Source organism: Atractosteus spatula, chromosome 23 (assembly GCF_055471065.1).
Source record: "Atractosteus spatula isolate fAtrSpa1 chromosome 23, fAtrSpa1.hap1, whole genome shotgun sequence".
NCBI classification, from domain to species: Eukaryota; Metazoa; Chordata; class Actinopteri; order Semionotiformes; family Lepisosteidae; genus Atractosteus; species Atractosteus spatula.
In genome coordinates this window covers 12,073,962-12,098,514 of record NC_142728.1, presented here as the reverse complement: position 1 = coordinate 12,098,514, position 24,553 = coordinate 12,073,962, and the positions used below count along the sequence as shown (strand labels likewise).

The 24,553-nt window shown below is 36.2% G+C and overlaps 2 protein-coding genes across 4 annotated transcripts in view; one reads left to right on the top strand and one right to left on the bottom strand.

The window, feature by feature from the left end:
• Positions 1-2,262, top strand: part of egfl7 (EGF-like-domain, multiple 7) — a 23,876-nt gene extending 21,614 nt beyond the window's left edge. For all 3 annotated transcript variants that reach the window (XM_088940304.1, XM_088940305.1, XM_088940306.1), the window contains one exon: positions 586-2,262. In XM_088940304.1, coding sequence (XP_088796430.1) covers positions 586-608 — 23 coding nt within the window. In that variant the 3' untranslated portion in view covers positions 609-2,262. The remainder of the gene's footprint in view (positions 1-585) is intronic.
• On the bottom strand, positions 1,333-24,553 carry agpat2 (1-acylglycerol-3-phosphate O-acyltransferase 2 (lysophosphatidic acid acyltransferase, beta)). Its single transcript, XM_088940307.1, has 6 exons — positions 24,089-24,553; positions 18,692-18,825; positions 10,990-11,165; positions 10,184-10,279; positions 6,701-6,773; positions 1,333-4,654 (listed from the first exon to the last, which is right to left on the bottom strand). Exons 1-6 carry the CDS (start codon positions 24,259-24,261, stop codon positions 4,497-4,499), a joined length of 810 nt encoding a protein of 269 aa, XP_088796433.1. The 5' UTR covers positions 24,262-24,553; the 3' UTR covers positions 1,333-4,496.

Here is a 24,553-nt window from a genome sequence, read left to right as displayed (position 1 = left end):
GAGAAGCATATTGGCATCCACACCAAAGGATATACTATCCTTTGAATGTGAACAGCAAAGGTTAAAACAGTTGCATAACTCAGAAACAGGCTTTTATTAAACAAGATTCTTAATCATCTCAGTTCACAATAAATGATCTTAGGATGGATAGTTTTAAGAGACTGGAAATGACATATAAAAAAATAACAGCCCTAATTCTGGACAAATGTGCAAATACAAAACAATATCTTTTATATGGTCTGTGTTACAGTATTTGAGATATTATGGACTAGCCTGGATTAAAAGTTTGCTAGCGGCAAGGATACAATAACATACATGGATTACATTGATACAAAATACATGGATTGTGGGCAAATACAAATGCGATATAGAGCTTTCCTCTTATTTCTTTTCTTTTTACTGTAGGTGGATTTTATACCTAGAATAAATAAAAACTTGAAAGTGAAAATGGTGTTAAAAAAACAAAGCAAAGGCCCAGAACCTGATGTAATATGATGTACAAAGTGTGATTTAATCATAAATGACATTGAAACACTTCTCAAAGATCTGATTTATTAATAGCTATTCTTTTCTTTTTGATTTTAGGTTCCTGCAGGGACAACAGATAATGGGGAAAATGCAAAAGGCTCAAAAACCAAACACGCAATTTCCTCTTTTGGATTATGTTTGACTGCGGAAGAGAATATCAATAGGCTTTCAGATCAAAGAACATATTTCTCACTTGTTTGATCTTTCCCGATTCACTCTGAGGAAAGATTCAAATAACTAATTATGTTCATATTGAAAAGTGGAAAAAAAGAGCACTAGGTGTGTCTAAGGAGAATGCTTCCATCCTTTTAAGACATGATATTAAAACAAATTTTTAAATAATCCTCCAGTGGCACAATACATTTCTTATTCAATTTAATTTCAACATAAATCTGAGTTTTATTTCATTTTCTGCTATTTCAGATTCACTTTACTGATGTGTTGCTTTAAGGTCCTCCACTGTCTATCCTAAGCACTGGCTACAGCTCTCACTTGGAAGTTTTGTATTTATGTTTTTAAGTTATAATTTCATGTGCTTGTGTAGATATGAGATACATGTATTTCTACTGTCTTTTTTATAATAAAATAAGTTTACAGGAAGAAGCCACCGTCCCTTGTTCCCTAAAAAAAAAACATTTTTTCACTGCATTAGTATTGAAAATTAGCTTTTTATTTTTTCTCCAATCACTGTGTTGGTATTGGTACTTTATCAAAACTGGTTCGCTTTTGACTAATTTAACACTTAGTAATTAAGACAAGACATTAGAAAACAGAAAAAAAATACTACAGAAAGAGGACTTCCCATAGGAAAAATGAAATTTATTTTTCAAGGCATTTTTAAACAGGTTTAGCCAGATTCTGTGAAAACAACACCATTATGTTGAACATAATGAGATATTACAACAAGAGTTTATGCATGTGTATGTATAAACATATACACGTGTATGTATATACACAGATCTATATATACACGTACACACAAGCACATATTCCACTGTATTTAAAATACAGATACTCTCAGCATTTTCTAAAGCTACCACAAAGCCTACATTTTAAATAGCTTTGGTGAATTTGTAGGATACTTTGCAAACAGAACATATTTTCAAAATAACATTCTTTTTCTCTTTACCAACCATAGTCAAATACTAGAATAAGTGCCTCCTTTAATATATTCTGCAAACAAAAACCGTTTTGTTGAAAACGGACAACAAAAGCAGTCACCAGCCAGAAAGACCTCATTTTGCAGGTTTTTTTTTATTGGTGTGCTGAGGGAGGGTGCATTACTAGCAAGCTCCCAGCAGGCGTCATAAGAGCAAAAACGGCTTTCAAAAGCTTTGCTCTATTTCCTCACAAGTTCAAGGGACCATGGACTATTGATACAGTAGTCAGTTCCAAGCACCTCTAGCTTTGTGCTCTGAAACAGAAAATGTACTTCATGCTAATTAACGTGCCAAAACTTATATTGCAATACAAAGACTATGCCTTTAGTATTGCACAGTTCCCAATTCAAACTGTATCTCATAAATCATTGGCATTGGAAATGATCTTTTCCAGAACTCCGATCCCCGATCCCCATGTCCAGATGAGTTGTCACAGTGGAGGATTATTTGTCATTTAAGTGAAGTCTAAGCTACATTATCTATCTAACTGAAATATGTTAATGCAGTAATGTACATGAAGAAATGTTTCAGGAGGGTTACTGCACAGCTCTATAAATAAAACAAATACTAAAAAGTTAACTTGCATTAACTTGAAATGTTTTTTTCTTCAATAAAGAAAACCCTGCCATGTATTTTACTTGAAATAATCAGCCTCCCAAGACATCATTCAATTCTGCAAATTAAAGTACAAGCAGTTCATCGAGATCACTATCCCAGATACAGATCCCATCAATTCAAATGTTTTACTATGTTCACCAAAAACACCAGTTTATTTGAAACTTGACCATACCAAACTTTTCCATCCAGCACAAAGAATATTGATACATTAACTGCAAAGCACAGCTTAATCAACATAATTGTTAGAATATTCTCCACAGTAAGTTTCAATGTGTGTAGTACATGGTGATTTATTCTTTTTTGTGGAAGGACACCTACAGAATTAGATCATTCTGTAGAAGAGCTAACATAGAGATGTTTTCAAGTGACAGGTTTGTTTTTCCCTTTCGAATAGTTTTCCTCTTTTGATTTTTTTAACCTTTTGATATAAATAAAAATCTTAATAAGTGAACTGCTGTAACAATTAAGGTTCTTTTTTTAACAGCATCGGTATTAGAATAAAAAATATTCTCCACACTGTAGTCTGTCCCTCTCCCATCTGGCCTTGATAGCACAAAGCAGCTTCAATAGTTCTACTGTATTCTCTCAAAAATAACTTTAGTGTTGTTAAGAGAAAGAACTCCTCCTTGTAATGTTAGGTGTTATGATATTCACTATATGTACTTTACAAATACAAATAAAGAAAGGGGGTTAACTAATTGTCATATTAGCTATCTGGAACAAAGGCCTGATAATTGAGTTGCTTCCTATGCATCACTCCTTTTCAGGGAGATCTAACAGGGTTTTATGCACTTGGACAGGATGTAGCATCATGTTGTTTCTTTGGTTGCCCATTCCTCTAACTGTAATTAACTACAACTCCAATTTATTTGCAGCAACCAGGGGGAAGTGGAAATGGCACATGACACATTCTGAAACTTCTGCCAATCCACTCAAATCCTGGAAATTAAAAAAAAAAACTGAATGACGTCAAGAGTTATCCAATAAAAGTTTCAATAACGAACTGATAAAATAATTAAATTAGTCCCAGCAGAGCGTTTAAATCCATTAACACTGCTGACGTGCCCCAAACTGGGATTTCAACTGAGCAAGATATTTATGTTGTTGCATCTTAACCAAACATGCATTTTTTCAACCTTTCAAACCAGTTTCAAAACTAAGTATCACCAGGTAATTCCAGTAGTCCTTTTCAAATCACCTGACACTTCTACATCTAGAGATTTCATGTGGCACAAAATGAAAACTGCATTTTGGAAAAGTAACATTTGAACATTTCACTGTTTGGATTGACCTTTTGACACTTTTATACAGCTTGACTGAGAGGGTTCTTCAAAGGGAGAGAAAAAAATACATAAAAATAAATCTGGAAGTATACAACTTGGAACACTTGTTTTGGTTACATGTAGTATCTTATTAGGCTTTTGAAATATCAGTAGCATGTAACATGTGCTTTGCACAGTGTCTTACTAAATCTGCCATTTTTTTCTTGATGTTGGAATTTGTTGTTGGACAAAAGCTGGAGAACACATCACAGGGATATGTGCTGAGAAGTTGCAGGTTAAATTTTAATCTTCCTCTCCACCTGCACAGGAATAAGAACTGGAATGTATTTCAGAAGTGGATGGGGATAAAGGGAGGACTGGAACAGGAGGGTGAAAGCAAGAAATAATCCACTGATATACCATATTCCATTTGGAAATGACGTGGATCAGAATTGGTTAGGACACGAAACTGGGGGGAAAAAGCAGACTGATTATTAAAGAGAAAACAATAACTTAGATCGAGTGACCCAATGCTTGCATGCATGACTGCATGTGGTACAGTCTGATCAGCCAGATTACAGTCCATGTTACCCTGATCGGTATCAAATCCCTCTGGGGTTTTGGATGTGGCAGACTGAAGCATGGATGGGTGCTTCCGATAGTCGATAGGCTTACAGGGCAAGTCAGTGGCTCGACAGGAATTTGAACAATACTTCAAACTCCTACAGTCAACCCCTAACCTTTTCAACCCCCTCCCCCTACTTCCCTTTTCTTTTAACGCCAATGAAAGAACCCATAACATGCTTGTATCGCTAGCATGCCACAACAGGTGAAACATGAGCAAGTGTAGTTATTTGTTTTTATCAGCAGAGGTCCCACTGCATGGCTCTGTGCCCAGGAAGCTTCAAATGTATGCTGGGGGAAATGTTCAGTGACCTGATGGCCCATTGGCTTGGCTGTCTTGTCCCGATATCTCCATGAAAGCGGAACGCATGATCTCGTAGCATTTGTTCGACAGAGCCGACACGTCGTCTGTTGTCATACCCTTTGTTTCAATTTTCGGGAGGATTTTGAGGGTGATCGTCCCTAGGAGAAACAGAAGCAAACACCCTGCATTGAATATCCCCCACGGTCAATCATACAGACTCCTTACTGGTGTTCACACATTCACAAGCTTAAGATCTCAGGAAGAATGGAGCCAAGTATACAAATCCAATAAGACTGCAGTTTGGAGCAAAGGCTAGGGATCTGGACCTCCATCTGGAGACTAGTTGTGGGCGATAATTCGATAACGATAATTATCGCTATATAATTTTCCTCGATATATTTTTAAACAAAAGTTTGATAAATGTTCGATATATATGTTTATGCTTTGCACATGATATGCGCATGCGCACAAAATACTGTGCGAGTGCGCGTGCGTGTTGCAGACCGGGCAGCTAACGTGGTGTTGTTTACCCACACGGTGGTGGCTGACAGGATTGTAGTTAGAGCGGAGAAATGAGCGACACTGAAACAAATGTAGTGCTGCCAACGACCAGCTCGAAGGACGATGACATCGTCGACAGAAAAGGTCATTCAACTTCGGTAATTTGGAGATATTTTGGCTTTTTACGATCAGACATAAAACAGAGCACTTTAAACTTTGCAGTCTGTCTGAGCCATCTTCTATGTGTGTCTTATCACACTGCAGTATTTAATTTTTCTATTAAGATGTTTATTTTGTAAATGTTACTCATGCATATTTTGACATAAAAAAGACTTGAATACTCTCTACCTCAGATTTGTTTAATGTTTCTACTGTTTGGCAAGTGTTTGTGTTCTTAAAATAAAGAGTTGTTTAATTTACCAATTAACTGGTTTCTTCAACTTTCACTCAGGAGAAAAAAAAATCTGCCTTTAAACTTGAAAGAAATATGATTTGACATTTATCGTGATAATTATCGATATCGACTGATATGAAACTTTTTATCGTGATAATGTTTTTGGCCATATCGCCCAGCCCTACTGGAGACAGTGCTAAAATCCTAGGTGGATTACTATTGCTGGACCCTTGATCAAGATCCTCTATCCAAATTTTTACAGCAAGCCCATTTGTATAAATAAATACAAAAAGAAAAAAGGCAATATGCTTTGGATAAAAGCACCAGTCAAGTAACCGAGTTAATACAATTTGATGCCAATGCCAAACGCAGAACAGGAAAGAAGAGGCAAAACTGTGGAGCTGGATGTTCTGTTGGCAGTCTCATCAGCTGCCAATAAAAACACTTGGTATAAGAGCTGAGTAAGCCATGATAACCACAGATTGCATTACAGGGCAAAGTTTCTTGAACTGAAAAAAAAAACTATGGGAAATCCCAAACTGTGTTAATAAAATTATCCCATGCCATGTGAAACAACTGAGAGTCTCCGATGCCACAGATCCACACCCATGGGAAGTAACTTCAGATTTTCTTTGCTTGCTCCTTTGGTAACTTTGAATCCAAAACCACAAACCAAAATGGTTTATGGAATTAAACCAGTTACCTTTTAGATAAAATATTGTTTCAGAGTTAATTTTTATCATGGTAAACACTGAGAAAACTAGACAGCCAGATGTAAACTGGTTGAGGGTTATAAGTAACCAAACCCTAAGACCGATTCAGAACTTGAGATCTTTAAATGGAAGTGCTTAATTCAAGTCGGGGTGGGATGACGACAAACAAGCCAGTTCCACCCAGCCGTTTTAAATCTTTATCACTACAAATATTCACTATTTATATGAATACACAAACATATCTTTTATGCATTTTGTTTCAGGCATCCCACCTAGCCTATCTAGCCTAGCCTATCTCCACCACTAAAGCTGCCCCTTGGTTAATTCCATTCCTTATAATCTCAAATTGTTACAAAGCATCTGATTCTTGAATGTTGTTATTCCTTATGAAATGAAATTAATGCCTGATACTACTTTATTTGAGCAATTTAATTCTGAATACTTTCCTCTTGTAATAATGCAAATCTCCCCTATGCTTTCAGATGAACAGCTTCTTCTGTTCGATCTCTGTAACTATACAGACCCCAATCCTACCCTATTCAATATTCCAATTTCAGGGGTTAAACATAATTAAAACAAAAGAGAAGTATTCATACCAGATTTAAACTGCTTTTCTTTTCGCAAGTAGAAGTTGCTGTAGGAGGAAAACACAACTGGAATAATTGGAGCCTGCAAAGAAGATAAGATAAAATAAGATGCAGAAATTTTTAAAGGATAATTTTAACTTGCTTAAAAGAATGGGGGTACTTTGTATTTGTATTGTATTTCAATTTTCACACCAGCTGCTTTACAAAACAAAAGCTAGAGATATACTGTAGTACACACTAGACACAAGGTAAACAACCCTACTTCAACATTGAAAAACCTCTTTATAAGGACACATTTTAGATAGCCATTCTAATAATAAAACCTTCCAAAGTTTAACAGAACACATCCCGTCCAGAACAAAAATAGTTGCCATAAGGACAAGGACAGATGCTGAGCAACTGCATGCACATGAATTAAAAAAATCCCTAAAGCATGTTGTTAAATTTAGCCCCATTGTGATGTGTTCCCATTAGTCTTGGCACCATATGAAGACTCCCTTATATAAGCAGCAGGATTCGCAGGGATCTACTGGTGGAACAGCACTGTAACTGTACATTAGTTTCTCAGCCAGTTCCCAAGCCCTGAGGTCACCACATGCTCAGACTAATGAACCTGAGCTTTGCAGAATGCTGCAAGTAGACTGCTCCTCCCCTTGCTTCCATTTTGAGATAATGGAAACACAACAGAGGTTTAATCATTTCAGAAGCACATGAACTGCCTAAAGACATTGGAGCCCCAAATGCAGTGTACAGACCTCAGTCATTAATATACACATCAAAAAGTTCCTGTAACATTTAGCTTTGAGTTAATGGGGGTTCTGTATTTTGATGATCTACGCCTGTGGATATTCAGGTGTTTTCCAGAGTTTTCCTTGTTTTTTTAAATAAAGACCCAAAATATAAAATTAAGTGTACGCAAAATCCTGCTACTTGATATGATGTACACGATAATAAAAAAGTTTCTCCCATTCATTTTTTTAAATTAAAGCAACCTTACAGAACATTTGTTATTATTGCATAAAAAAATCAGACCCAAGCACAGGTTAGCAGGCTAATGAATCTTGAAATACAGTTAAATATGGATTTATTTTGTTTTCTGATAGCCTAAACGTTAAAGGAATCTTTCCCTTAGACTAAAGAGAAGTCCAGGTATTTATTTCTTTACTACTGATCTATAAAAATCTATTGTACATCAGTAGTAGATCACAGTGAAACAAATTAATAAATATATTTCCATTATAAGCAATGATAAATACAAAACAATACAATGCCACTCAAGCTCTAAGTCCCACATAATTCTATCCCTCTTTCTTATTTACTTTGTGTGTGCAAATGTCTCAGGTATTCAAACAGGGGTGTGCACACCTGTGCCCATTTGTGACAACCTTGAAACTGGTGGCAAGTTTGAGGCATGTATGAGTTGCAGGTCCTCTCACCCATATACCACCAGATGTGTCCCCTTTTCCACTTCCACATTTCCCTCCAACTTAGCCATGTTTATTAAAGTCACTTCTGCTCATTCTAAAAAAGCACAGCTTCAAGTTATGCAGATCTCCAACAGAACTGTTTTGTCCCCAGTCTTGTTTTATACTGTAATAATGTGCTCAGTCTTCCTGAACCCAAACCAGACAGTTACTGCTGCAACCATCTTCAACATAGAATGAAGAAAATGCCCTTTGCAGACTCAACACTGATGCTTTCACCAGAATCTCACTCTTACTTGGAAGGGAAGGCAGGAAAATAGCCCAGCTCTTAATGCTTAAAGCCAACTCAGTTACCAAATCCCATAAAGGACACTATAGCAATTTAAATCAGACAAAGCCTGGCTGCAAACTGGGCGTAGTTCTAAATTAGCATTTTAAAAATGCTGTGAAAGTACTGCAATTAGATGTATGAATGAGCGATGGTAGAAAATGTATCCAAGCAGACCTGGCACTAGAACATGCAGCACATGAAGCAACAGTACTTTTTTTTTTGCTCATATGATATTTTTAATATGTTAAATTATTTTACCAAGTAATCAACAGAGATGTACGCTCTGATAAGAATGCTGATAATGAAAGAATAAAGGTTTCATTCCTCTTCATTTTTTATAGAGAATGACCCCCCATGGGTCTTGCTCCTTGATTGAAAAGACTACCACATCACTGCAGTGGAATGTGCTTCAGATGTTCCAGAGCAGACTCTGCCAACACAATTCCTCAGGGCCACAGTGCATTGGGCTTTTAGACAATGTCAAACACAAAGACTTTAGGTGCGTTCCAAAACAGTTTTTTGTGCTTTCCACGTCAGAGAAAAATGTTGTTATTCATCTTATAGAAGTATCCTACATTTTTCCCCAACGCACTTTCATATAGGACTGAATAAAGCATTAAAAAAACAAGCCTGAATACTACTTTACCTTCTTGAAAGTAAGCTCAGGACATGAAAAAGTACTGCATAAATGTACTTGTTTTCCACATTTAGTTTATGACCTATGTATTGCTGACAGAACATTAGCGCCACCTAGAGTCTGAATTCAAATTAGTTTCTCAAGAGCATAAAGAGAGGACAAATTGGTGGACAGGATTGCAAGTGAATGGTACAATAACATTGCCAAATTCCTCACAACTGTCAGCTATCTGCTTTAATTGCCCATGGGAAATATGCATCTTAGTTGACCACTGTAATTAGTGGAATGCAAAATGGGAAAGTGGAAATAAGTTTTTTAAAAACAATACAGTTGTATAATGAATCCTTTCATAAAGATTACAAGAAAACACGTAAACAAACTAAGCTCTAATGGAGATACCATACGAGAACCAAACTGTAATTTGAAATGTTCCTCCCCCAGAGGCACAATTATGTTTTTCAGATTGAAGGTTTTAGCTCATCTTTCCCCACAAGAGAATGGCATTCTTTCTCTAAGCACACACCCACATGCACTATCATGAACCATTACTGGAATACTAGCATCGTCTCAAATGTGGGGATAAGGGCTTCTAATAAATATTAGAGATCGGAGTACTCAATATTCCATAGTCCGACAGGCAATATAAATCTGAAGGATTATCATTTTTCCTATTATTTTACCAATAAAAAGCAGGCAGATACAAAACAGATTCTCACCCAATGACATTCTAATCTGTAATCAGTGAGCAGATTTCATAAGCCTTGCAAACCGTAACCTTTGCTTCTGTCATTGCTCAGCCATGTGATAAAAATTATGTTTGACGTGTAAAAAAACAACATAATAAGGTACAGGGGGATTGTTTCAAGTCACTGAAGTACTAAATAGGCAGACTGTTATCCATTATGGCACATATCTCCTTCATAGAAGCATAAATACACAACATATTTGTTTTACATGCATTATATTCCACTCCTTATTTATGCCTGTTTGCATCCTCCTTCAGAGCCTATCTGATATCACAGCTAAACAGAAATAAACAGCTTGTCCTGCCTCTACCAATAGGATCTGTGAAGTAACAGTCCAGGACTGCAAGAACGTACCTGTGCCTGTAACGCCAGGTGGAAAGCTCCCTTCTTGAAGGGCAAAAGGTCTCCCTTCTGGTTCCGTGTGCCTTCGGGGAAAACCCAGAGACGGATCTGTAGGAAAACCCAGACAGCAGTTGCAGAACAGAGCTTCCCATGCCCCCCAAAACATGGAATGCTGATCAGAGCAGTGTGGAGCATCAGGGCTCTGGACTCTTAATTGGATGGTGTGTGTTAAAATTCCAGGTGGGACAGTACTGTTTTACCCTTGAGCAAGGTACAGTACGTCGTCTCTTGAACTGTTCCCGTTAAAATAACCTATTGTATAAAGAACACAAATGTAAGTCACTTCAGAAAAAAGCTGTTTCAGAGGTTTGCAGGAGCATACATGTGGAATGTGGAATCTCCTAGGATACCCATTCAAATTCATGTATAATATCAGAAATATCATAGAAATAGAGGAATAATTAAGCATATGCCAAAAGAACAAAACATACTAATACAATGATTTATACAGGCAGCAGTGGGGAAGAAAAGACATTTAAATGATGACTGTATTTGCAAAGTAATTACATGGGAAAAGTAGCGTCATTACTATACGAACGTGCATTCATTATTTGAGATGTACAATCAAATGCTATGCTCTGTAACCGGGATAGCAGGATAGCTGGATTATATAGCAATTTGATGGCGTTTTCTTCAAGAATTAAGAAAATATTTTAAAGATGCTTGATTCAGAGTGTTTTAAAGAGCAGGATGTGTTGTACAGGTTGGCAAAAGAGTAGGGGTGTAGGCAGATTAATGGAAAACTGAAGTTACAGTACCTGGTCTTGCAGCATAGTTTTTGCAGCATCTATCATCACACTCTTGGCATCACTGGTCTTCTTTCGGTTTATGAAGACAATCCCACCAAGCCAGCTCACGAGACCCACAGTGCCTGCATACACCAGCTCCTTCTTGGCTATCATGGTGCAGCGGTCAGGAAGAATCTCCATCATTCCTTAAAACAGTCAGTAAACTTAATTCACTTTATTGTCCCAGATGGGAAATTTGCTTTTCAGGCAGGTAAAAAACATAACACATTACGAAATACATTTAACACAACATGAATGCATTTAAAAATAAGAGACATACATTCATGAGGAGAAAGAAAAAATATATAAATGAAGTAAAATATACAATCACCTGTCCAAATTAAGCAGTTTAATAGCTTAGGAAGAAAAGATTAATTAGTTCTATTGCTCTTTAATCTAGGCAACCTACAGTAAACTGATGCTCAAATTCAGTGTGCAAGGGGTTGTCATGACAGTCAATGATTATATTGGGCTTCTGTACTATTTGCTTGACATACATACTAGTGAAACATCCATTAGTGGAGAGGGGTTACTAAAATACCTATCATTTATCTTAAATGGTATAATTTAGCATTTATTTTGCTCTTCATTTTGCAGTGGCCACTATTTCAGTGTGCACAGTCTTTGGAAACGATCTGTTTCACTTGATACCCTAAACTAAATTTTTTTTTTGTTCAGCAAAAACTCTTCAGGAAAAGGCCTGTCACAGGAAAAAAAAAAGTAGGGGTAGGGACACAAATACTGCACAGGCTTTATTAACAGAACTTCACAAATGGGGTGCAGGGCACTGTGCAAGTCCAGTCTGCACTTCGCCACACTTTGCGCATTTTTGGGAACTTATTTTAGCTTAAAAGAAGTAGAAGGAGATTAGTAAGGAATTTACAACTCACTTAACCGAATTCAATAAATAAAACTATAAATAGATTCATCATAGATAAAAATGTGTATGGCTATACGAATGTCCATTTTCTTTCTTTACCCTACGGTGCCAAATTCAAATTATACATCAACGGTATGATTTGCTTTTCCATTCCTTCATGTGCATACTAATGTCCGAACATCTGGTAATTCTTTTGCAATCTCAGATCAAAGGTTGCTAAACATTTATTATAACCATGATAAAAGTGTTTTTCCCCAGTGAGTTCGTTTTCTCTCTCTTGTATTTTGTTTGTAATACCAAAACATTCTTTTAGAAGAAGGCTTCCAGTTTAAAAAATACTTTTGTGCATCCTTTTGTTCTTCATTCACTACTAGTGTATATTGAGTGAGACAGAAATAGGTTAATAAGGTTAATGCAGTGTTCCTGTAAAATATTAATATATTTGAACAACTGTTCCAGATGGCTATATGTCATAGTCTATATGACTATATGGCATAGTCAAACATTCATCTAACATTACACAATTTCTAATTTCTTCTTTTCATTCTGCGTATTGTTAAATGTTTTTTTAACAAAAGTTCCAAGAGATGGGATGGTGTTAAAAAAAAAGGCAAATGTTTTCTTCCATAAAATAGGCACAGAAAAGCTACATGGATTTTCATGGATTAAATCATAGAACCATTATTGGCTCTAAACTACCACTTCTACCTAGAGTGATTTTTTTTCTGAAAATGACTGTACCAGTGACATGAAAAGTAAAGGTTTGAGGAAGTTAGCTTCTTTACGACTACAGCTGTATGCTGCTGGTAAAAAAAAACCCACAATTAAATAAAAACATAAAAAAGCCTTCCACACTGGCTGAAGCATATAAGCACAGACATCAGGTGTGCTCCATTTATCAGAGCACACTAATGGTTTTTTCTTAGGCATAGAAAAGGAAACGGCATCTACATCTTTTTAAAAAAAGGAGATCCTTGTGATCTTTTTTTATTCCTGTCTGAAATAGAATTCTAAACATTTTCTACAGAACATTCTACAGGAAAATTCTACAGAAATCAGGAAGCACCAAGATCACAAAAGTGACCTCATTTCAAAGTGCTGAAAGATTCTCTCTTGTGAAATGCCTGTTCTAATTTTAATTAAACTCAGCGGTGCTATTTGGGATGACAGCTAATGGTGGTTAATGCACTATGATTTAAAAACCTTTTACACTGCTTGGTTTCAGAGTAGTCTCAAATTTTACAATTTAAAATTGTAATACACAACCCTTCTAGATAAAACGACTCGCTAGCTTAGGTAGAGGTCCATTACAGACAGATATCTTTTTCCGATTTTTAGAATACCTACATTTTTTTTATTTAAAATATCTATATATCTATTTAGATTTTTGTATCTTCTGGCATTGTGCTTTGTTGAGTCCATCACCATTACTTAACTTGTTTCCAAGTATCTACCAGGCCTGAATTAACAAGACCTGCAGAGATTTAGGAAATATTCATAGGAAAAATCAACCAAAAGAGATGAAATATTCTCCATCTTAAACGGTCATAGCAACAACCTATTCTTCTTCTTTGCATTTTCCCACTTATGTGGGGTCTGCTTGTTTGCACCGATTTGAAAATGTCATAGCAACAACCATGCTAGTTTAAGTTAATACGCAAGTTTCAAAGAATGATAAGCCCAGTTTGTTTTGTACTGTTATCTGATATCTCGAACTGTGGCACAAAAAAGTTCCGGTCTGACCACATGTATTCAAATAAACTGTTTGGCTTAATAAAATCAAGTTATAAAATGCCTCACACTTTATCAAAGCATATGCGGGGTAATTTTTTTCTCCGATTCAAATTCGAACATTTTAGTTAAGGAAAACATAGTAGTTACCCTCATTGGAGAATCACAGCTTGATTCACATCAGTTCAAATCTTTCAGACAAATTGTTTTTTAAATCCATCAGTTACTTGAAGCTTGGATGAGCAGATTAGAGTGCCTGAATAAATAGCAAAGCTCTACAACACACTGCTGTGCTGACTTTCTTAAGGCTGAGTCACAGGAAGCTGTGGCAACAGTGTGCACATTACATGATGTTGCTTGTCTTCCTTAGATAAAGCTTCTGGTTTTCTTCCAGACAATGCAGCTGCGATGTACAGCACCCTGAGGCGGGAGAGTTCACCCTCTGTTAAGCTCTCATTGTTTACTGAGCTTTCCCCATTGGTCTGCACAGACAATCAGCCTTGATTATCTGTAATCTAATGCATTAGTCAGCTCAGTGGGGTACAGACACAGATGTGACAAATAGTTTGTTTCACATAACAGCTGCGTCTTGGTTTTTTTTTTTGGTAAAGTTAATTCATGAGAACAAAAAACTGCCATTTATTAAAAAAGGCTTTGTAAAAATTGCAAGAAGTGTTTGCAGATTTTCTTTAAAAAGCTCATCAATATTTGTGAAAGTCAACACTTTTGAAGACTCTGGATGCATGAAGATAGCATTAACAATTCAGAGATAATGCCATTCTATTAAACAATTATAATAAATACACAAAACGTAACCAGTACGATTTTGTACAAACTGATCCAAAGAGCTCTGTAATGTAAAATAGTCACCAAAAATCTTAAATGTAATCCAGCCAAAAATGGTGTAAGATCGAATTTGAAAGATTCAGCTGGAGCTTTAGAGTGCCTCATCCTGTTCAGAGGGGTTTAGCTCTATGATTCAGTTCAGTTACAAATTCAAGCCTCTGGACAACTGCAACTGGGATTGCCACACAGTAGTGAACAACTGGTAGAGCTAGGGAGAAGGGTTGGTATAGGTCAAACAGGACTGTCTCATCTTTGCACAAGTGGCTCCTGCCATTTGTCAGGCACCTGCAGGCTTGCCGTGACATCAGTAAGTGGTGCACCATTCCTCCAGTCACTGCAACCTCTCCTGTCAAGTGCTGGGGAGCTTACATTGTGTGAAATGGCGAGTGGCTCTGCAGCTGGGTGTGTATGATGTGCATGTCTGCGTTGCGTGCCTCATTCTATTTTAGGCAGAGGCAGGAGCCTAAGAATGAAGCCTTACTAAAATTGGGCTTGAAACTATGTGGGTATACAATATTCATTTGTGCCAGTATTTCTAATGTAGACAGGAATTAAGTTGAAATCAACAAGCCCTTGTGTGCCTCCTTCAAATTTCAGTTCAAAGAGCTGAGAGGTTCAGCATTTTTCATTTTAAAATCAATGCCATATTTAAAAATAATCCCTTAGCCAAAAGCTGATTGTTTGATGTTAATTGTTTTGTCTTTATTAATCATCTAACAAACGAAGGTTAAGCCATTAAGCCTATATTGCTAATTGATACTATACTATTTCAATGTACAGGTTTTGTGTTTGCATTTTAAATAATTTGAGTTGATGCACTAGAACCAAAACTGATGAACAGAACGGTTTTTGGTTATAAAACACTCCCTATAAAATCTGTTCTGGTTCTCAAAGGAAAAAAAAACATAATACCAACATTGCATTAATGGTCCTGACTATAAACCACACTATTTTCAGTTCCATTGTACATTACTCAGTTGCTGCAAACAATTAAGTGTAGATAAACGTACACTCCGAAGAATGCTTTATACATCTTATGTCATTAATTCCTTTTGGATAGGTTTGCAAATTCCAAAAATAAATGTATAACAGAGACACCTCCACATGATTTCTTGTATTGCATGAATTATAAATCCAATATGTTGCATTCAGTTATATGTTGTGCAATATCATGGTGTGTTACTGTTTCAGGTTTCACAAAAGTGAGTTTTAAGGAAGTGACACATTGTGAAAGCAGGTACATTTTAAGTGAAGGAAGCAGGAGTTATTATTTTAATAATAATTAATCATTTTAATAAATGTAATTTCCATGTTAACTGAACTTGTTTCAGTGGGTTGTTTACCCCGAATATGAGCAACTGCCATCTTGTGTTCCTTGTGTTTACATTCAAACTGTCTACATGTTTACTTGTATATTGTCTACTGTTTGTTTGTATATTGTCTTGATGCACTGTTTGCACTTTGTGTTTTTACACTTGTTTTACAATCGAGAGACTTTCTGTAAGTAAGAATTTCATTGTACCAGTACATGTACCGGTTACATATGGCAATAAAGTTCAAGTTCAAGCTGTGACATAACTATACTGGTATCATGGACAAGAATGGGGAGACACAGTGGCGACCAGTACTTTAAAGCTAGCTCGTTTACAATCTTTTGTAGAAATGAAACAGTTATCAGTGGGTCGAAATAAAAAAAACAATACCAATTAAATATTACTTTTCTTTTTATAGAATCAAGAAGCTGTGTTATTTTGCCATGACATGAAATTCACACATCCCTTGAAGCCAGCTTCACCAGAGCCATTAATAAAGCACAAGGTCGGAGTTTTAATTTTCTGGCTCCACAAGGGAATTTCTCCCCTGCATTGGAACATTGGAAAGCTGAACAAATGAAACTTTAAGGAGTGTCCAACATGCTGTGTGGTCAGCTGAGTCTCCTCCACACAACGTGCTGCTGTCAGAGAGGCCCTGATAGATAAGGGTAACTCTGGGCAGAATCCCAAAGTGATTATCTGACTACTTATCAGTATTATGCGTCTGTCCTTCCACTTCACATATATACCAATCATAGTAGTTTCTAAATAGTAGAGACCAATGAACTCTGGTTATCAACTCGCAGCTCTACAAATGTCAACCTGTTCATGTTTATGTATCTAGTCATGACCTGGCATTTCCTGGTGCATAACGTGTCAATGGCATCTCTTTCCTGAAATGAAACAGTAACTGGATATCAGCAGTTTGCATAAACAAATACATCAATGAAGAAATCCAGACTTCTACTGTCATGATGGTAAAATGTCAGTTTTAATGCTAGAACACAAACAGTAATATAAACAAGTTTATATGGTCTCTGCCATCTGACTTTTAACACAGTTGTACATAATGCTATCCAGAGTAATGCAGAGTATTTAAATTAACATGGAGGCAGTAAGTTTTGAAATTCAGACTTGGAACACGAGTACATACAGTATAATAAGACTAAAAGGGTAATTAATTCTTATTATTTCAAAGAAAGAGATAAAGCAGAGAAAATCCATCTGTATATGAATGCAAATAAAGAAAGCTGGAAAAATATTACTGTCCCCTGGCTTTTGTAGTGTAAGAAATGGCAACTGAAAGCATTAAATTAGTTAAGAAAGCATGAAACAATTTTTTTCATCAGATACTACAAATTAAAAATGGGTGTTACCTTTTTTAAACTCATGAGGTATAAAACCAAAGTGATAATTGAAGTCTTTGCTGTACTGTTTGTAACTTTTAAAAACATGGTGATGTTAAGACTGCCAAACCAGTCTTCTGAAAAGTAAAGCTTATATATTTTGAAATGATAACTTTTGCATCTTCAAAGAACTTCCATGATACTTTCATCAAGAAGATCCACAGTCCAAATCATTATACATGACATTAGTTTAAGGAGCATATATTTCTATTTTGATTTTTTAATGATAAGGTCTTCTGTTATAAAAGAAAATGGTACAAATTAAGAAAAGGGATGGGCATGCCCTCCTCCAGGCCTAGAAGGGCAAAGTATCAGCAAGTTTTCATTACACCTCAACTCTTGATGACTTAATTAAACTAATATTTGGTTTACCTGGGGACTACAGAACTGCTTTTCTGACCTCTTAATCTGCAGCTAATTAACAGAAACCTACAAACCTGCTGGATTGTGGCCCTACAGAATGGGAGTTGGACACCACTCTTTTACAACAAATTAGTCAATTAATCAAAACAGCTGTTGAAAGTGCATCACATTATAACCAAAAAATGATGGATAGTAAATCCATGACAAGATTTTATATTGAATCTATTAAGGCACTGAAAGTTGGTCTATATTAAATATTTAAGTCTATGATCACTCAGAATAAATGTGTTTTGCTCTTGAATGACAAGTAACTTCAATCAGCGCACTCAAAGAATATGACACAACAATTTTAAACCAAACACATAACAACTTGTTCAGACTTGACAGAGGTGATATTTTTGTGATTCTGAGCATAATATACATAGCTAACTATTTAATGTTTTTGGACAATAATGCACGGAATCAAAAAGATCATTTTCAGGCAGATGACAGATAAATTGTCATTTACTTGTCAATGTGAACAGTCTACGCTCCTAGTATGTTCCAAGAGTATTTGAAACATGAAAAACAGCGGCAGTTTCCACAGTCTATTAAACATGTAATTTAAATACCCCAATGTCACAGTTTTTCTTCTGTGAATAAAAAAGGTATTTTCAACAGCTCTACTTATCACATCAGAAACACTGATCAGCTGCTCATTATGATCGCTAACAGGAAAAGAAAACTGCCAATTAGAGTAACTTCTTTGTCTTGCACTGCAATTAAACATTAAAATCAGAAAATGAGTAAGTTGCAACATACGTGTTAATTTATTTAAATTTAAGGGGAAATCTTTAATGCTGTTCTGCCTCACTGTGAACTTTGGAATTATGGAGAGATAAGTTCAGCCTGCCTGTTTAAGCCTGTTTAGGCACAATATAAGATCTCAGTTTTATGATTACAATTCAAGGTGAATGGCTGGGATCACTTACAGACAGAACCCATCTATGATGATAAATGGATTGCAGAGTTAACCACAAGCATCTGCAGAGGGTTGTAGCAAACATTTACATGCCACTTTAATGCCTCATGCATCATGCTTTCACAACACCTTTAAACATCTAGAATAAAACAAATTAAAAAAAGAGACCTACCCAGGACATCAAGTGAGCTCTGATGATTGGATATTATGACGTAGGGTCCTTCAGTCTGTAAGTGTTTCCAGCCGCTCACCTTGAATCGTAGTCCGAGAAAATACTTCACATGTCTAACTAGAAATCGGATCACCCTGCAAGTAAAAATGAAAAGAAAAATATCAAATGTGGTTTTGTGTACAAACCCAAAGGTGTTTCTGTTTTCATCTACCTTTAAACACCATATTTGTTACACTTGACTTAACTTTTTGGCAGTTTTAAGAGAAAAAACAAATCCAAACTCAATATCTTTTAGCTAACACAGGGATGCTGCTGAACAGTGCCTGTTTCGCTGTAAAACACTCCTGTTCATCACCATCCATGCGCACCTATGATTACCAGACTTAAAGTGAAGACAACTAAAGATGCTAAATTGGAGTAAAAAATATTTTAAATTTATGCCTCTCAAGTGTAAGTTGTTTCAGTGATTCTAAACTGAATGCTGCAAATTTGGAAATGGCATTTGCTTCTTTATGTCAACATAACACTGTGTTTTTGCATAATGTCTACAGTAACAACTCTTGCACTGCTTGGGGAGAACAAGAAATTACAGACAGCCTCCTCCAACCCCACACCCATCAAGCCTTCACACACTGTAGGCTTTACAGCACCTGACAGCAGAGCTGGCACCAACTGGAGGGATGATGTTTCTCTCAGTGACATCACCCACGTCTGTAGGCACTTGGGAAGTTGCATGTATTAGCTGGAAGGCTAAGAGAAGCCCCCAGCTGGCCAACAAATCCCAACCTATACATCAGATTTAATTATGAATTTAACATATAGGAGCTTTAAAGGATTGCTTGGGTTGAATCCTGAAGCTAGCATCACAGTTGTCACGTGTGATGCTAGCACTAGGGAGGCTGCAAACAGATGGCAGTCTCAGGACCAGCATGCCTGATTTGATTTCTCTTTGCTGGATTTTATATGGACTGAAGGCAACATCTTTATCAGTACACAAGCAAAGTAATAACATCTACTTTCCTGTCATAGCAAAGTTATGAACAATAATTCAGGAACAAATGAATTTTACAATATTGTCATACACTCATAGCTTACATTGCAACCATTTATATTTTGACTAACTGAAAAAAGTTTAAAACAAAGTTGTGAAGTGTTATCAAACTCTTGACTAAAATTTATTTGGAATTGTGATAAAGATATCTTTCATGAAAAACAAATGAGTTGCATGAGTCTTGAGTAGAATTACAAAAATGCAATTCCATCATCCAAACTGCATTAGAAATGATTACAACCACAAACTTTTTATCTAATTGCCATATAATTTTCACAACTAGTCAAGGCACAGGCCTGTGATGGGAGATTCTAAATGTTATTTTATTAGTCTGCATACTGCAAAAAGAAGTTTGCCTGCAGTGGCCAGTGTGGAGCATTGTATAATCAGCAGGCAAAATTAACACACACAGATAAAATCACTGACCTCATATTCCCAATATCCCACTAACAAATTCAGGATCACAATACTGCTTTGATCTCAATTCCCGATACTGTGGATGCATCTAACCTATTTTAGAAAGAAAATAAACTAATTCAGAAACTAATTCAATTCAAAACTTTGACATTTTTCCAAAGGGGGAAATTCTTGTTACTAAGTAAATTAAAGCATTTTAACGACTGATGTTTACACAAATTTAATGAGACATTTTAAGTTCCCTTTTTAAACTAATTTTCTACATAGACAATTTGATAATCAATAAATACAGACTAATTCACAAATTCAAAATACAGTATCCTTTCCTTTTCTTCACTACCATCAACCCCACAACTATGTCATACCCTCTGGTACACTTAGTCAAAATTTACCTACTATTAGAAATAATGCTAAACTCAACCCCAATATATTAGCGTGTAAAGCAGGGATCTAAAATTCCAGAGGGCCTAAATACCTTCCTTTTTTAAAAACTGAGCTTAACCAATCAATTAACCTAGTGAGAAAATAATTAGACATTGACAGATAGAAATTAATTTGTAATTTTTCCCTGACAGGTGATAACTGAAAAAAATGAATTACAGGTATAGCACCTCTAAAGAGCTGTAGGTCTGGAAAATAGCATTAAAATTGTGCCATTCATCAATTGATTAAGCAATTAACTGGAAGCGGAAGCTCAGATGGAAAGAAAGCAGGATGAAATTGTGGCCCTCCAGGAAGAGGGTTTGAGACCTGTTGTGCCAAGTTAAAGAGATTTTATACTTGGGAGTGTCTATTCCAGTACAACCAGTACTGGCTAAAAAAAAACAGAACCTGATGACCCAAATGGCCTTGTCTCATTTGAGCATTTCTGATGTTCTATAGCTGAGAACCCAGACTTAAGACAAAATCAATGGTGGAATTCTGCTGGTACATTCTTGCAGCTCACTGCGATCTTTCCACTTGTTTAACATGAACAAAGATGGTAAAAGTCCTGTGTTACAGGAGATCAGCATCTGTTCATTTTGAAAAGGAATTAGGAGTAGGAGGGGAGAAACTGACACCGTTCTGTTGTCTGAGATTATGCAAAGAGATTATTTATCTCCGTCACTGGACTTCACTTTACAACTTAAAGTAAGCTAAATGTCAAATGTTCACCTTTAAAATGAAAAGGTTAAAACCTAAGGAATTTCTGCAGTAATTGTTAGTATTGCAAACAAATTCCTACAGCAAACACAAAAAGCACAACACAAAACAACTAAAATAAATGACACAGTGGTGGAGAATGTATTCCAATGGGTGCTTGGTAGCTAAATTTTACATTTTAAGAGTTATTTTTTTTAATGCAGCCCAAAGCACCCATCATGTAATCTTGTGATTTTATGTGTTAAATGCTTAAAAGCCCTAGATTAAAAAAAGCCCTGCTATTACTTAGTGCAAACTCCACACTGCTTGCAAGAGCAGAACGAGTATCAGGGCAAAATAAATAGAGGAATATTACAGAGAGAATAATGGAGTCAGCTTTTCTACACATTTGGTGGGTGTAATGAAGATGTTGCTGCACACTGGCTTAGCTGTAGATTCAGGGTTTAAAAAAATACTGCAATTTCTGCTACACAGAACTAGATGAGGTCTGGTGCCTGTAACCACCCAGAGACTGTCTCCGTTTTGGTGCAATAATATACAATATTAATTAGTTTTAAATGTTGTACTGCAGGAAAACTGTAATCATTGCAGAGCTGTTCCAAAGTTTATTATTATTTTGTTAGACATAAAAGAAAACACAATGTAATAAGATACAGAAAAAGACCGTATCTCTTGAGACTTTTGCTGTTCCTGAAGTGTTCGGTAATGTTAATCTACAAGGACATCTGAGCTGTTGACGGTTTAGTGTAATTACAGTATAATGTCACTACTCTTTGACTCTTTGTCTCAATTCCAATAGGTATAGTAAATGAACTGTAACCTCACTAAATTAAAAGATACATCAATTGCCAAATAAAATGGAGGCATGTTAATGATTCTGATTATATTTTTAGAGGATTCAACTATAGCATCTCTGGGATAACCTTCAAAATCAATTAGCATTCTGTAGTGGCACAACTAAGGATTCACAAAACATTTGAAACATTACGTTCTTTCACAGAATTCCAAGCCTACCGGATGCTAGAAGCTATAGCTCCTGGGGTTTGCTTTTTACCTCCAAATGACAAGGCAACAGAGACAACAATCATCACGAGAAATAATGCAATAACCCCACATGCTGTATTGTCCTGTCCTATCAGACCTGTCAACTGAATATTCTAATAACAATCAATCATATCTATTGGACTAACAACCAACCCTATGCAAGTGTTAAGCTTATTTAAAATAAAAATGAAGTGGCTAGATTAATAATTCATAATGTCAGTTAAGAGGATTGGACAACTATACAATTGGACTGCTTAACGAGTCGATCGCTCTGTTTCCACTCCACTGGAAACAATATTTCTCATACAGCATTGGGTTCTGTTCATGTCACAACAAGGCAAATTCCACAGTACAGTGCACAGTGTTTCCATTATTACACTCTTGGAGGCCTCCCTCTTTCTAATGCTGTGAACACCAACACCACTATATTTTTCACTAGCTAAATTGAAATGTGCTAATGTGATACTTGTTGGAAATGAACCCTTGTGATTGTTGTAAAATGGAAATATTTTTTTCCCTTTCCTCCATAGGGCAGTATTCCGATTATTTTGGTATTCTGGTTGGCCTTTTTTTTTAATCTGTCTCCATCTACTACAATTCACCTTATCACGTCAGTAATTTCATTATCCTTCCTGACTCAGGTTGTTAACAGATGATGCCGTCCTTTTTGCATGTGAACTTTAATCCTTAAGTTGGAAGTTGTTAATAATTAAAGGGGTAAGCACTTTTTAAATATGACATCAGAAACTGATTGTTGTTTGGCGTGTTCCAAACAACAATATGGTTAATGTGCAAAAAAAAAATACAAATCAAGATGGCATCTAATCCTTAATTTGTAAATCAAGCGTTCATCCTCCAAGGTTCTCAGGAAGGTAGATACTACTAACATTAATAATAACTAGAAATGTCTGATCTTTACAATTGTGATTAATAAAGTATTTGTCAGGAGAACTTGTACAGGCAATGCAAACTTCACAATCATCGTCTTGGTCAACCACTTCTGCAATTCTGCGAAGCCAAACTTTCTCCTGTAGTAAAAAAGCCCTGATTTTCTACCGACAGCTAGAAACTGTCATTGTCATTATTTTTATTATCACTATACGATTAAAAGGGATGAGAAGGGTTTTTGGAATGAAGAATTTTCCCTGTGTTGAAATAGACTAAAAATTAGGAAACGTCTTTTGAAACTTTGGTTACTGTGTGTAGCACAGTGCTACTGTATCAGAAAACGTTATCTAACGTAAGATAACAAGGAATTTGCGACACGTGTACCACTATGTAGTGCGATACCAAAGGTAATTCTTTTTTCCATTAAAATATTTCGTTTCAAAGCAGTGCTGTGAACTGCATTAACTACTGGAAATCAAATTCCTACGAAACGTGTTCACGCAATTTGAAAATGTCCACCCTCTGGGCCCGTTACAGCCATCTCAGATTGGAATAACACACCGTTACACATGTGTCTTATAAATATGAAACAGCTAGGCTTTGAAGCATTCCAATGTGAACGAAGAAAATACTTCTCACCTGAAATGCTTGCCCATTGGAGATATCTGATATCATATTTTCGAAACTGATTTACATAAGGCTGCGATATTCAGTCGAATTTTTAACTGCAACTCTCCAGACCTCAGTTCTAGGATCCTTCTACAAAACAGCCACCGTGTATCAATGCTACACTTGTGGTCTGCAAATATTTCTATTGTTACACACAGCATTTATCCAAATAAAAGACAACTTACCTCATGTTTTCGATATCCCTGCCCCCGCTTTTCAAAATACAAATCGGGATTGCAAATATCGCCAGAAACATCATCCAGACAACGTAGAAAACCTTCTTAAAATAAAAAACAAACGTGCTGTTCGTCCACAAGAGGACAGGGAACAGCAGCAGTAACAACCAGAAAGCATCCATTCTGTACCAATCCACACGGCGGTCTACTGTACTGTTCCTAGTGTCAGAGGCACCCCAGCCCAGGCTAACATTACAACTTCCTACATTAAACTTGTGTAACTTTTTGTTTTGCACAATTGGTCTCGTCCTCCTCCTTGAAAAGATAACGCAATCCTGAAACGGCGCTATCAAGTCGCCAGTGTCTCAGAAGACTTTCAAGGCCGGTATTTGCAGCGTTTTTCGAGTAGTTATTTCGTTTGGCCTGTTTCAAGAGGAAACTGTCATTGAAAAAACACGATGTTTTATTCTGTTT